The 14,332-nt window shown below is 50.3% G+C and overlaps 1 protein-coding gene across 1 annotated transcript in view; it reads left to right on the top strand.

The window, feature by feature from the left end:
* The first annotated feature begins 12,973 nt into the window (after nt 1-12,973).
* LOC102855385 (heat shock protein HSP 90-alpha-like) overlaps nt 12,974-14,332 on the top strand; it is a 5,017-nt gene continuing 3,658 nt past the window's right edge. The window contains exons 1-3 of the mRNA XM_006879076.1: nt 12,974-13,135; nt 13,229-13,595; nt 14,193-14,326. Of these exons, the coding sequence (XP_006879138.1) occupies nt 12,974-13,135; nt 13,229-13,595; nt 14,193-14,326 (663 nt within the window). The remainder of the gene's footprint in view (nt 13,136-13,228; nt 13,596-14,192; nt 14,327-14,332) is intronic.

Genomic DNA, 14,332 nt, shown 5'->3' with positions numbered 1-14,332 from the left:
TGTCTTCTTGAGCTGCCTTTTGAAATCTTCTCTTCAGTTCTTTTATCTCACCATCTCTCTTCCCTTTCTTTTGGCTTCTAGAACCCTCAAGTGTAATTTTTAGGGTACCTTCTGAAATAAATTTTGATTTGTTTTTCTTTCTCTTATATCTTTGAAGAGACCTGTGCCCTCTTCATGGATAGGCATAGAGAAATGATACAACCCTGAGGCACACTATTACTAATCTTAAACCATTCAGGGTTCTCTTGCTTTGTTTGAACAATAACTTCTTGGTCTGGGTTTAGGTTGCATATGAGCACAATTAAGTGTCTGGGATTTCCATTCTTCTCAATGTTAGCCATAGTTTATTATGACTCACACAGTTAAATGCTTTTACATAGTCAATAAGACACAGATAGACATACTGCTGGTATAATTCCACTTACAGCCAAGACCCAATCAATATCCATCTGACATCGGCTGTGATATCCCTGGTGCCACAGCACCTTCCAAATCAACTTGAACTTCTGGCAGTTCTTGGTCAATGTACTGTTCTAGCCATTTTTTATAATCTTCAGTCAGATTTCACTTGGATGAGCTATGAACAATACTGTTTGATAATTTCCACATTCTGTCTGATCACCTTTTTGGGGGGAATGGGAACAACCATGGATCACTTCCATTCAGTTGGTTGAGTAGCTATAACTTCCTGGGGAGCACAGCCAGGCTGTATCTGTTAGTTGAAACATGTCAGCTGGTATCCCATTAATTCCTGGGACTTGTTTTTTGTCAGTGCCTTCAGTGCAGTTTGAAATTCTTCCCTCATTACCTAGACAGGCCGGGTTCTGCTTTAAAATTTAGAATCCAGCACATATGCTTAGAAGAAACTGCACTGCCATTTCTCAGCATTTTGACCTGGAGAGGTTCAGATGGGTTTTGTTTGGTTTGTTGTTTTTTCCTTGTTGTGTACTGTCAAATGAGATCCGACTGGCACAGGAGGAGTTTCTCCAGCAAAGCAACTGGTGGATTTGAACTATGTTCCTTCAGGATTGCAGCAGATATTATCTTTAAAAACTCAGGTTTTTCTTGACCTTTAAAATTGCCCCAGGTCTTATTTTCAGGAAGTTTCTTCAGCATCTGCCCTAGAGCTTAGAATTTGAAAGAAAACCATTTCCTCCAGAATAGGGCCGTTTCATTAACATAATAAACACTCTTCATTAACTTTCATTAACATAAGAAGCACAACCCTGCCTCCTGCTAGGCAGAATTTCCGATTCCTATGCATTGATTGATTGAGGTGGATTGATTCAGTGACAGGGGTAATCGGGATGGGTGTGTCAGAGACAGTGAGATTGGCACAGGACAGAGCAGAGTTTAGGGCTGTTGTACATAGGGTCGCTATGAGTCGGAAAGGACTCGATGGCACATAACAACAACATGCATTGATAAGACCTTTGGCTTCTGAATAAAAAATTTAAAAATAAGGAACAAAAGGACCCAGTTAAACAGTAAATGATCTTTAGGTGTGAACAGGAAGGAGAAACCAGAACTGAAAACTGTTAACTTTGCTCTGATGACAAATTTTTTCCCCCCTCTTTAAATCATATGCTGAATAAAAGCAGCTTTTTTTCTAGCAAAGTTCTTTACCTCTAAGCCAGTTCAGCCACAGTCACAAATTATCACAAGGTATAGGAACACTACATGATAGCCAGGTTGAGGCCCTTTGACACAACAACAAACAACTCGTTGCTGTCAACTCATAGACCCTCCAACAGGTTTTCAGAGGCAGTAAATCTCACCCAAGGAAAGCTTGTCCCTCTTTCCCCACAGAAGAGTTGGTGAATTCTAACTCCTTACCTTTGGGTTAGCCTCACAACTCTATCCATGAGATCTCCAGGGCTCCCTACACCCTAGGTAAGGAGAATTCAGCTAATACAGGCAGCCCACGAGTTCTCTTGACCCATGACCTTTTACTTTACTAGCAATTCCTGTTTAAGTTCCAGGAAAGAGCTTTCAGGTGCGATCCACATGCAGCAGTGAGAAGGGTGAGCACTGCGTGAGTACAAAGACTCAGGGCTCCATCCCTTCCCCATTCTTAGTCAGGCTGTCTCTGCAAAGCACATACTGTGTGCTGTTGAGTCAGCTCTGCCTCATAGCAACCCACGTACAAAAGGAAAAATCCCTGGTTGGATCTGCGTCATTCTCACCATTGTTGATTTAATCGACACCGTTGCAGCAGCCTCTGTGCCAAACGATCCTGTTGAAGTTGTTTGTCTTTCTCTCTGAAAGTCATGGTGTCCTCCAAGGACTAGACACACCAGGCAACAGTATGTATGTAGGATGTAATAGCACCAGCCTCTTTTTTTAAAAAAATTTTATTATTTTGTGCGTGTGCCATCAAATCAGACCTGACTGGTGGAGGAGATTGTCCGTCCTTGTTCAGCAGAGCATCTGGTGGATTTGAACCGTGCACCTCTGGGATTGCAGTGCAGCTTCTTGCCACTAGGCCACCAGAGCTTGCCTAGGCTGCACTGTTTACATAACAGATTTATGCTTTCTCCTGGCAGTCCATAATCTGGTCAATGTTTTTTGCCAACCCCTAATTCCAAGGCATTAGTTATGGCTTCCTTGTTAATCGTCCAGTTTTGCATGCTTATGAAAAAGAACTCTCATTGCCCTTGATCTGGACGGACGCATAATTGACACACCCCCCCCCCAGCAGGTTTTTGAAGGCTTGCAGGAGGAAAGGAGCCACTAGTGAATTTAAGCCTTAAGAGAGGTGCCACCTTCAGGTAAGAAGCACCTCTCCCACAGACCATTTCACCATATACCATGTGTTCGCACACCTTAGTCCTCACTATCACATCATTGCTCTTTGGTACTTTAACGAGATCTTTGGCAACAGTTTCCCCCACGCAGTACTTTGATTTCTTTTTTTTTTCTACATAAATTAACCTATTTATTACAGGCTAGAGATGCTTCAAATGGGGGAACTTCTACTGGTCTTTCAGTTCCTTCAGTCTTCTGATGGCTGACTTCACCGTGACGGCTGAGGTGGTGGTGTAGGTCCAGGCACCACCAGCAATCTTCATGCAATCACCACAGTGCCAGATGCCACAGCTTGTCTCTTCATTTTGGTTTTCCGCAGAAGGAGCAAGTGTACTCGACATGCTGGCTGATTTAAACTTTCTTTACCATCTTCCTGAGTGAGGCACCGTAACGGGTCCCATATTTAGCAATGATGCCGACTTTCTTGGTGCGTTTGGCCATTTCGCCACAAACCAGCGCCAAACCCAGAAAGGAAGAGACCCAGTTAATACTTTGATTTCTTGACTGCTGCTTCCACAAGCACAGATTGTGGGTTCAGGGAAAGTGAAGCAGGGACGTGATATCTGCTTAGCCCTCCTCCAGGGTCAGTCTGTGACTCACTCGTCCCAGGAAGTCTCTGAGGACAAACAGCTCCTCGGGGCATCTGTTCTTCTGCTCCTCGCATGAGAGGCTGCATGTGATGAGCCCTGAGCCTGCAGACTACCGGGCACTGGCTTGTGTTAGCTGAGACAAAGAGGGCACAGCAGTGGATGGATGGCCATATTCCCACATCTTGAGGTCCTAAAAGTGGTCCCCAGGGGGAGAGGTAAGTGAGCATTGAGGGCTGAACCCTCCCTGCCTCCCTCCACCCCAAGACTCAGCTGGATCTATGTTCTTGCTACCTTTTTACTTTGCGTTCTTCCTTCATGCAGACTGTATACATTTAATCTTTTTAAATTGTCCCCTTTTTTCTCTCTAAGGAGACTGGTGCTGCAGTGGTTACCTACTCAGCTAAAGGCTGTCAGTTCTTAAGCCTCAGGGATCCTGGGGGAGACAGGTATGGCAATCCACTTCCATCAACACAGTCCAGAGTGGGTCTTCTCTGTCCCACTGGGTCACAGGAGTTGAAGCCCACTCCAAGAACAGGGTGAAAATGTCTTTTTGGTCATTGAACTTCTTAATGGAGATAGGAAGAAGTTCAGGAACTCTTCAGGTGAGATATGGATGCAGGTGACCCAGACTGGCACACTCAGAAGGAACACCCCCTTTCCTAATTCTCCCCTTCAAGGCAAAAAAAAAAAAAAAGGAAAGCAAGAGAAAAATGAAGTTCTTAAACACTGCAACATCCTATGAACTGTCTAGTAGAAGAAACCAAAGGTTAATTGTTCTGGTGGCCTAGTGGTAAGGAGATGGGCTGCCAACCCGTAGACATGTGGTTCAAATTCTTCAGCTGCCCTGTGAGAATAAAATGAGCAGTCTCCTTCTGTGAGCTTTTCTGACTCTGAAAACCCGCTGGAGGGTCAGCTATTGGATTGGTTCCAACTCCAAGGTACTCAACAACATAGGCCAAAGGGTTCCATTTGGTAAGGCAGCCTCCTTTCCCCTCGTCTCATTGTGCAGTGGGGGCTGCCCCTTGCGGTGTCCCAAGCTGAGTGTGTGGAGACAGAGATGAGATAGATTTGAGTCAATGAAATGGACTGAGGAAGCGCAACAACGAATGAATGGAAATCCAAAGTCTCTGTGAATTTTCCTTGAAATTAATAAAAAAAAAAAAAAAGAAATGGACTGAGGATAGGGAGCTGACATCAGGAGAGAGAGAGCAGGGAGAAGATAGCGATCATGAATGTGGAGACAAATGTCTGTACTGAATGTGGAAGCAAAACATCTACAGTGAATGGGCAGCAGGCAAGGAAGCTGTGGAAAACTAACACTTGTTTCCTGAGATTTGAAGAGTGTCCTTTCAGCCTGGAAGGACAAGGGAAGGAGGCCTCCTCATCAGGCCAGTCCTTCTTAACCCCAAGGGCAGTCCTGAGGAAGACCTCCTTATCAGGTCTTGGTGCTTCAACTGTTGGCCTCCCCGCTGCTGTCTATGGCTGGGAGGGGCTCCCTTCTCCCGCCACAATAAGGGCCACTGACCTTCTTTGATGACCTGCTTAATGAATGAAAAAGAAAACTTTTTTAAAAAAAATTTAATTTTTTATGTGTGTGTGTGTGCCATCAAATCAGATCTGACTGGTACAGGAGGAGACTGTCCCTCCTTCCCCGGCAGAGCATCTGGTGGATTTGAACTGTGTGCCTCTAGGATTGCAGTGCAGCTTCTTGCCTCTAGGCCACCAGAGCTCCCCGAGAAAGAAAACTTTTAACTGTTTTAAACTTTAACTAACTGAATTGCTGATAGGTTTGCTCTGATTCCTAGACTTTCTTTCTTACTTTCCCATTTCCTTTCCTTTTTTCCATGCTGTGCTGAATCTTTTCCCCTGAAAGACATTTTTGATAGTGCAACAATGAATGAATGGAAATGCAAAATGTCTGTAAATGTTCATTAAAATTAATAAAATTTAAAACTACAACAACACAGATATTTAATAAAAAAATTAAAAAAAGAAAGACATTTTTGGACCAGGATAGTCAGCACTGGGCAAATGTAAACATCAGCAGACAGAGAAACACACCCTGAAGGAGCAGCCTGGGTACCTCCAGGAAGTCCCCTTAACAGGATTAAAGAGAGAAACATCTGAGAGCTTTTGGCCACAGGAGTACATGACCTTCTAGAAGGCCACGGTCTAGAAAGGGCGTGCTTCATGATAACCCCACACTCAGCCAGAGACAGTGCTATCTTGAAGAAGAAAACCCACGGCATGTGTCCTGTGATAAAATCTGGTGAGTATTCAACCACCAGCTGGAAAGACACCACCTTTGAGGAGCCGCTTTGGTGACTTCGTGTTTGAGCTGTGGGATCGAGCAGGACCTCACTCTGCTCATTAATTTCCTTCACTATGAACGACAGGTCTGAGCCCCATCCTGTTCTGTGCCGTCCTCACCGTCTCTGACACACCTGAGCCCCTTGCCACAGTCACTGTGTCACTCCACCTGGCGCAGGCTTTACCTCTCCTTTACTGTCCCTCCACCTTCCCGAGCATGGTGTTCTTCTCCAAGGAATCGTGCGAGTGTGGCTGGTTGTGTTGTTCTGTGCCGTCCAGTTAGAACCGACTCCTAGCTGAGCCTCCAGTGGGTCTTCAGAGGCAGTAAATCGTACAGGAGGAGACAGTCCATTCTTCTCCCTTGGAGCAGATGTGGATTTGAACTGCGTGCCTTTGGGATTGCAGCGCAGCTTCTTATCGCTAGGCCACCAGAGCTTAAGGTGGCTTAGTAGTAAAAATCTCACTGCCCATGCAAAGGAGTGGCATCCACTTCCTACACCATATGCCTCCGGAAACTCTATGAACTTGGAGAAACTATGAGAGAGAAAGGCTTCAGGCCTTTTGTTCACCATGAGTCGTGCTTGGCTGTGTGTTTTGAATCTACCAGGTGGTCCATGGGAGAACCTGCTGGAGGATTACCTATGGATCAGTTCTCACTATAGTAAACAACCACAGAGGCCGGCTATGTGCACTGACTGCTTTCTGTAATATCTCCTTTTCTGAGGAGAGCACAGCTTTTCCCACCTAAAAGTGCTAAATAAACATGAGCTCTTCCCCACTCCTTAACCCAGACTGTGAATATCTCCTCAGACTCTTCCCTTCCTGAGTCAGACTTGGGAAGTGTGTACCCCTGTCCCTATGTGCTAGCATAGAAATAAAACTTGTACTTTCCCCCCCCAACCTCCCGTCTCCAAGGTTGGTTTTTCTGGTGGCGGTTGGCACAACGACATTTCTCCAGTAACAAATGTGGGGGGCAAACGTCAACAGTGAATATGGGGGTCCAGCATCTGTAGTGATGAGGATATGGGGGACGGGCAAATTTTGAGCTAGCATTGGCCTGGGAGAGACTTTGGTCCTGGGGTCTCAGGGGTGTCTGGAGAAGAGTCAGGAGTGACCAAGAGAGAAGTCAGGACCACATGGCCGAGCGCTGAGTGACCGCAATGATCTGGTTCCGGAAACGTGAGGGTGATGAGGTGGGTGGGCGGTGACCCAGAGAAGTGGAGGGGTGCTCCGGAATAAACCTTCAATGCAGCTCTTCCCTCTCTAGGTCTTCTCGCAGCCATTCTGGTCTGGTCTCTGCTCTTCTTAGATTGCTAAGGCACGGAGCCAAGAAAAACCAAATTCTGGACAACTTCAGTCATGTCTCCATTTGTGATGACTGATGCTGTTTGGTGGTCCACTGGTGAGGATTACACTGTCCACCCTTGCTATAAGGAGCCTTGGCGGCATAGTGCAAAATGCATCAGGCTGTTAACCAAAAGGTTGACAGTTCTAATCTGCCAGTGGCTCCTTGGGAATATGGTCAAGGGAGGATTTACAGTCACACTGGAAACCCAGTGGAGGGTCTCTGACTCACAAATAATCGATGGCAGTGAACTTTTGGTTTGATCCCTAAGATAGAAGAATGCAGCAGAGTAAGGTTGTATGGCTTGCTCAAAGTCACACAGCTTGGAGGACGGAGTTGGGGGAGCCAGGGCCTCCCAGCTAGCTCCAGGCCTGGGCTCCATCTGACACTACGGACTGGGTTTTCCCTTCCAAATCTGAACCACTGCACGTATGTTCTGGTGGATGTAAATAGAGTATAAGCATTTATTCAACTTCTCCAAGGATTTTGCTAAACAGCATCAGTTTTAAAAAATCCAACCAAAACAGTAAACCAGGACACAACAGCCTTAGGAGGCTGCAACCCTTGAGATGGGACACCTCCAGAAGTCCCCTAGCTACGGGGCCACTGTACCACCTGCTTCTGCTTGCCTCTCTACTGCACACTTCCTGTCACAGAGATTAGCCTGCATCTTGGAGAGTTTTGCCATCAGTATTTTGCACACCGAGGGCTTCCTTACATGGATAATCCTATTTAATTTGTATGCTGAGCAAAGTATGAGAAATAAAGTATTATTAACATTGTTGCCTCTGAGAAGCACACTGGTGGCATTTCCTCCCAGACAGACTTGTTTTTCCTTCTGGCAGCCCATGAACTTCTGGCAGTCCAACACTTTGGGCATGTTGTCAAGAGGGAATGCTGTTACGCGTGGTCGTCGGGTCGTCTGTGACTCACAGGGACCCTATGTACAACAGCTTTGAACCCTGACCTATCCTGAGTCCATCTCACAGTCTGTGACACCCCTGCCCCCATTACCCCAGTCACCATGTCAATCCACCTCATCCAGGGTCTTCCGTGTGTCAGTCTACCTCATTTGGGGACTTCCCTGTGTCAGTCCATCTCATCCAGGCGTAAATTGAGCAGGTTCAGTGGCAGAAATCGGGAATCTCATTATTGGGAAGAGAGAAGAAGCAGAGGAGGCAGCACACGTCCTTTGGGGCCAGAGTTCCTGCCCTGGTGATGGAGGGTTCATGCACTTCCAGAGCCATCCGAGTCAGGGCTCAAAGGGACAGCCAGGGAGGTCCATGGACACTGACCCATGCAAAATGCAACTGGGAAGACCAATAGATGGAGAGGCATCCAGCTTTCCCCTGCTCTGAGGACCTCTTTATAAGGAAGAATGGGGCTATTTCCTGGATTGAAGGTAGAGGTGGGGAGCCTGAGGAACTGCGGGAGCTCCGATCTGAAGGGCTCCTGGGATTACTCGGAAGAGAAGGAACAGCTCCAGCAAAGGGAAGGGAGAACGTGAAGAAAAACAACTGTATTATTTTACTCCAGCAACAAGAGCAAAGTTCAACAGAGTAGCTGGTGAGGTTGAGGAGAGATTAGAACCCTTATTCAGTGCTGTTGTTGTTGTTATGTGCTGCCGAGTTGCTTGCGACCCTATGTACAACAGCCCTAAACCCTGCTCTATCCTGTGCCTATCTCACTGCCTCTGACACACCCATCCCGATTACCCGTCACTGAATCAATCCACCTCATAGAGGGTCTTCCCCTCCTGCGCCGTCCCTCCACCCTCCCAAGCATGATGACCTTCTCCAAGGACCGGTCTCTCCTCACAACATGTCCAAAGTATGTTAGACAGAGCCTCAGAATCCTTGCCTCCAAGGAGCCACCTGGTTTAACCCTTTCCAGGACAAATCTGTTTGTTTTCCTAGTAGTCCATGGTATTCTCAGTACTCTTCTCCAGCACCACAGTTCAAAGGCATCAATTCTCCTTCTATCCTCCTTGGTCATTGTCCAACTCTGATGCATAACAAGTGATTGTGAAGACCATGGCCTGTATCAAATGCACCTTAGTCTCCAGAGAGACACCATTGCTCTTCAGTACTTTGGAGAGGTCCCTAACAGCAGACTTTCCCATGGCAATGCGTCTTTTCATTTCCTGGCTATTGGTGCCAAGAGTGTTGACTGTGGAGCCAAGCAAACTAAAGCTGTGAACAATCTCAATCTCTTCACCATCCATCCTGATGCTGCCAATTGGTCCAGTGATGAGAATCTTTGTCTTCTTGACATTGAGCCTCAATCCATAGTCGGATGATCATATGATATATTACTCTGGAGATGAAAAGGTGAGGAAAAATGGAGTTGCTTTCATAGTTAAAAAAGCCATTGCTAGATCCATCTTGAAGTACAATATTGTCAGTGACAGGATAATGTCCATACGCATACAAGGAAGTCCAGTGAATACCACTATCATTCAGATATATGCACCAACAACCAGAGCCAAGGAAGAGGATATAGAAGATTTTTACCAACTTTTACAATTGGAGATCGATCAAACATGCAATCAAGATGCATTGATAATAATGGATGACTGGAATGCAAAAGTTGGAAACAGAGAAGAAGATTCAGTAGTTGGAAAACATGAACTCGGTGACAGAAATGGAGCTGGAGAGAGAATGATCGAATTTTGCACAATCAATGACTTATTCATAGCAAATACATTTTTTTGAGACATAAACGCAGGTTATATACTTGGATTTCACCAGATGGTATGCATAGGAATCAGATCGATTAGATCTGTGGAAAGAACCGCTGGAGAAGCTCAATATCAGCTGTGAAAACTAGGCCAGGAGCTGATTGTGGAACAGACCACCAACTACTCATATGCAAGTCCAAGCTGAAGTTGAGGAAAATTAAACCAAATCCAAGGCAACCAAAATATGACTTTGAGTCTATCCCACCTGAATTTCAGAACCATCTCAGGAACAGGTTTGAGTGCAATATATAAGCTGGAGGAAAAAATATAGCAGCTGCCCCCAGGTCTAGTCATTCCCTGAGAAACCTGATAGTTTCAAGGGCAGCCAGGACAAATATCAGACCAAATGACAGATTATGATAAGACTCTGGGCCTGATCAGAAAGCCCCGACCTGAGTTAATTAACAGGCCCAAATTCTAAGAGGTACTATCTTCCCTAGCCTTCTTCAAGACCCCTGGGTAAAAGGACAACCCCTAATTGCAGGCACAGCATTCTGACTTTCTCCTCTCCTAGTCAGTTGGTGTCCCTATGACCATGCAATCAAGGCCTGTTCATTTATTGGGATCAGTTTCTTTCTTTCGCTTTCTCGCCCTCAACTCTTCTTCTAACATAAGCTACATTTTTAACATGACCCCGCACATCAGTGCCTGGGGGACACAATCAGATTGTACTCATCCACTGGGTAAGGAATTAAGCTGTAAACCCAAAGGCCGGGTGGTGGGCAATCTCCTCCAGTGAGATTTACAGCCACTGAAAATTCACTGGAGGGTCAGCTCTGAGTTACTTCTGACTTGACAGCAATGTGTGACTCATCTAAATGTTGGCAGTTCAAACTCACTATTTAGTAACAAGGAAGACAAAAAGTAGGTTCATTTTTGTTTAAGCACCCCCACCCCCATCTCCCACCTTACTAGCGGCAGGGGCCGGAAGCAGGTGCAGGATGGGCAGGGTGAGTGAACTAATGACACTTAACACCTCTTCGAGACTGGAACAATGGGCCGCAGCATGAGGATTGCTACATGTGGTAGTGGACTCTACATTACCTAAAAACAACAAATGCTGCTGAAGAGTCCTGGTGGCATAGGGCCTAGTATCAGGCTGCTAACTGGAAGGTGGGCAGTTCAAATCCACCATGATTTACAGTCTAGGCAACCAGTCACTATGAGTGGGCATTGACTAAGAGCGGGTGTGTATTGGTTTTAGCAGTAACAGCACAATGTCTGCAACTCCAGTTTGACAGTCTTGCTTTTAGGAGAGGTTGACCTTCCACAGAGGAAGTGGAAAGAATAAAGTCTATTTACATTATAAAAGGCTTCCCGAGGGCTCCATGAAAGCGAGAATGGGGGAGCCTGGAGCCTGTGCATGAGGAGGGAAGGGGGGGGAGGGCGGGGATGGGGGCCTGAGCCTGCAGTCGCTGTCTGGGAACCCTTCCTCTCCTAGGTTCTTACACTTCTGACCTGGCCTAATTAAAAATCCTTGTGGAATTCCCATTTAGAAATTGGTTTGGGGCAAGATCATCTCCTAAGCCATGAGTTGAATACTGTACATCAATATTTCAAGTCAATAAATTACAAAGATGTATTTTACAGTCACGACAGGTTAGCTAGGTGAAAATTATTTTGTTCACTAAATCCCAGGATTCCTGACTTAGGGAATCCCAAGGGCAAAGCGAAGGACAGGGCATGCGTGTGGGGCTGACCCCCGCACCAGTCCTCAGGGTTGAGCCCTTAATGAACTTTCCGGAGCTCCCTGTCCACAGGAGGGTGCCCGGGCAGGGGGCCGCGGGCCACAGGCCACCACAGCGACTGGCTCTGGAGCTCCCGGCTTCTAGGCCTCTGAACCAGCTCGGCGGATGCCCGGGGGTCGCCCCCCAAATGACCCCTCCTGGGCCTCTGTCTACGTACCGTCCTCACACCCCGTCCTGGTTGACCCCGATCCCCCCACCAGGGTTGAGCCCTCCCCTCCCCCAAAGAAAATGTCGAAAAACAGCCAGGGGGTCAAGGGCGGCAGATCCCTGATCCAGGAGCCCCCCAAGGTGGCCCGGGACGCTAGATCGCTGCTCTAGGCCCCTAAAAGGCGCCTCAACGCTTAGGCCAGCGAGGGGGGGCAGCCGTTGACGGCCCGAGGCTGATACTGTTGGGGTCTTTAGGGTGAACGTTGCATTTATGCTAATTCACATGAGTTGGGGTTCTCAGGACAGGGCCCCACGGTGGGGGAGGTGGGGGTGCTGCAAGTGGGGGGCTGGCGCATGCCTCCGGGGGCGCACCTGGGAGTGAGAGATGGAAGAGCGCCCACCCCGGGAGAGTTGGGGGACACTAGGAGAGAAAAGGGGTGCCGACTCCGGGATGGGAGGCCGGAGCGCGGAGGAGCGCTGGGGAACACAAGGTCGGGGTTCAGGCCGGGGTGCAGCCGCGACGGGGGATGGGCTGGGGGCGTGCTGCGGCGAGGGGGGGGGGTGGGGGACGTGGGGGGAGGAAATTGCAAAGCGAGGGGAGCCGGGAAGCGGCCCGCACAGAACGGACTGCGCAGGTGCAGACGCCTCCCGAGCCTCGGGGACCGCGCAGGCGCCTCCCCGAGCCGCGCGGACCGCGCAGGCGCAGTGGGGTGTGCGCGCGCGGAGCTCCCGGGGGGAGGGGCGGGCCGTGGCGGCGCGCATGCGCAGGCGCGCGGCCGCGGCGGCGGTTGGGGAGGGTTCTTCCGGAAGGTTCGGGAGGCTTCTGGAAAGCGCGCCGCGCGCTGGGCGGGCCCGCGTCTATATAAGGGAGCCGCGGGGGCGGCGCGCCAGTTGCTCCTGCGTCCGGTGCTGCTGCTGCTGAGCTGCGGAGCCCGTGGTCCTGTCGCCAAGGTGGTGGTGGGGGGGTGTTTGGGGGGCGCATGCGGCGGGGGTCTTGGGGCGCAGAGCGGGGGGGGCTTCCTGGCCGGCCGGGCCCCCCAGAGGTCCTGGGTGCGGCCGCCCCCCGAGTGCCCCGCGGTGGGGGAGGGGCGCCGTCGCGGGGTCCTCCCCTCCTCCCCCCAGGGGGGCCCCTTCCTCCCGGATCGGGGACCGTATCGGGTGTCCGGAGCGCTGACCGCCCGGGATGAGCGCCGTCCATTCGGGATGAGCGCTGACCGCCCGGGATGAGGTCATCCTTTGTGGCTGGGCCCGCGGACCCCGGCCTGAGCGCCCCCCGCCCCCCCAGATGCCGGAGGAGACGCAGCCCCGCGACCAGCCGATGGAGGAGGAGGAGGTGGAGACGTTCGCCTTCCAGGCCGAGATCGCGCAGCTCATGTCGCTGATCATCAACACCTTCTACTCGAACAAAGAGATCTTCCTGCGCGAGCTCATCTCCAACTCCTCGGACGTGAGTGGGGGCCGCGGGGGTCGGGGGCGCCGGGTGGGGGGGCTGGCGCGCGCGCGCACCCCCGCGCTGACCATGTGGCCGCTGCCCCGCCAGGCGCTCGACAAGATCCGCTACGAGAGCCTGACGGACCCCAGCAAGCTGGACTCGGGCAAGGAGCTGCACATCAACCTGATCCCCAACAAGCAGGACGGCACGCTGACCATCGTGGACATGGGCATCGGCATGACCAAGGCCGACCTGATTAACAACCTGGGCACCATCGCCAAGTCGGGCACCAAGGCCTTCATGGAAGCGCTGCAGGCCGGGGCCGACATCTCCATGATCGGGCAGTTCGGCGTGGGCTTCTACTCGGCCTACCTGGTCGCTGAGAAGGTGACCGTGATCACGAAGCACAACGACGACGAGCAGTACGCCTGGGAGTCCTCGGCCGGCGGCTCCTTCACCGTCAGGACCGACACAGGTGGGGATCTCTGGGGGACCGGACCGACACAGGTGGGGACCTGGGGGAACGGGAGCAACACAGGTGGTGACCTGGGGGAACGGGAGTAACACAGGTGGTGACCTGGGGGAACGGGACCCACACAGGTGGGGGCCTGGGGGAACGGGACCGACACAGGTGGGGGCCTGGGGGAATGGGACCCACACAGGTGGGGGCCTGGGGGAACGGGACCCACACAGGTGGGACCTGGGGGACGGGACCGACACAGGTGGTGACCTGGGGGAACGGGACCCACACAGGTGGGGACCTGGGGGAACGGGACCGACACAGGTGGGGGCCTGGGGGAATGGGACCGACACAGGTGGCGGCCTGGGGGAAGGCGCAGGCACTGGCTGCACGACTGCCCCACGTAGGCCGGCGCCAGCTGCTGACCACTTAAAAGCTTGGTTATGTGGGCCACGGCGTCTGACTGCTCTGGGAGTCTCCCTGTGATGAGCATGTTCTGCTTTCACGTCATTCGGGCGTGGGTGGGCTCCCGACTGGCTGGCTGGCAGGGAGGCAGGCCTGGGGGGTTGACTTTTAAGCTTCCATCAAATCCCACCTGTTCTTTTTTTGAAGGTGAACCTATGGGTCGTGGAACAAAGGTTATTCTGCATCTGAAGGAGGACCAGACTGAGTACTTGGAGGAAAGGAGAATGAAGGAGATTGTGAAGAAGCACTCTCAGTTTATCGGCTATCCGATTACTCTGTTTGTAAGT

This window comes from Elephantulus edwardii, unplaced genomic scaffold (genome assembly GCF_000299155.1).
Source record: "Elephantulus edwardii isolate Elephantulus edwardi_28Jun2011 unplaced genomic scaffold, EleEdw1.0 scaffold00002, whole genome shotgun sequence".
Taxonomy (NCBI): Eukaryota; Metazoa; Chordata; class Mammalia; order Macroscelidea; family Macroscelididae; genus Elephantulus; species Elephantulus edwardii.
Note: the sequence above shows the minus strand (reverse complement) of the source record. Positions and strands in the feature narration are given on the sequence as shown.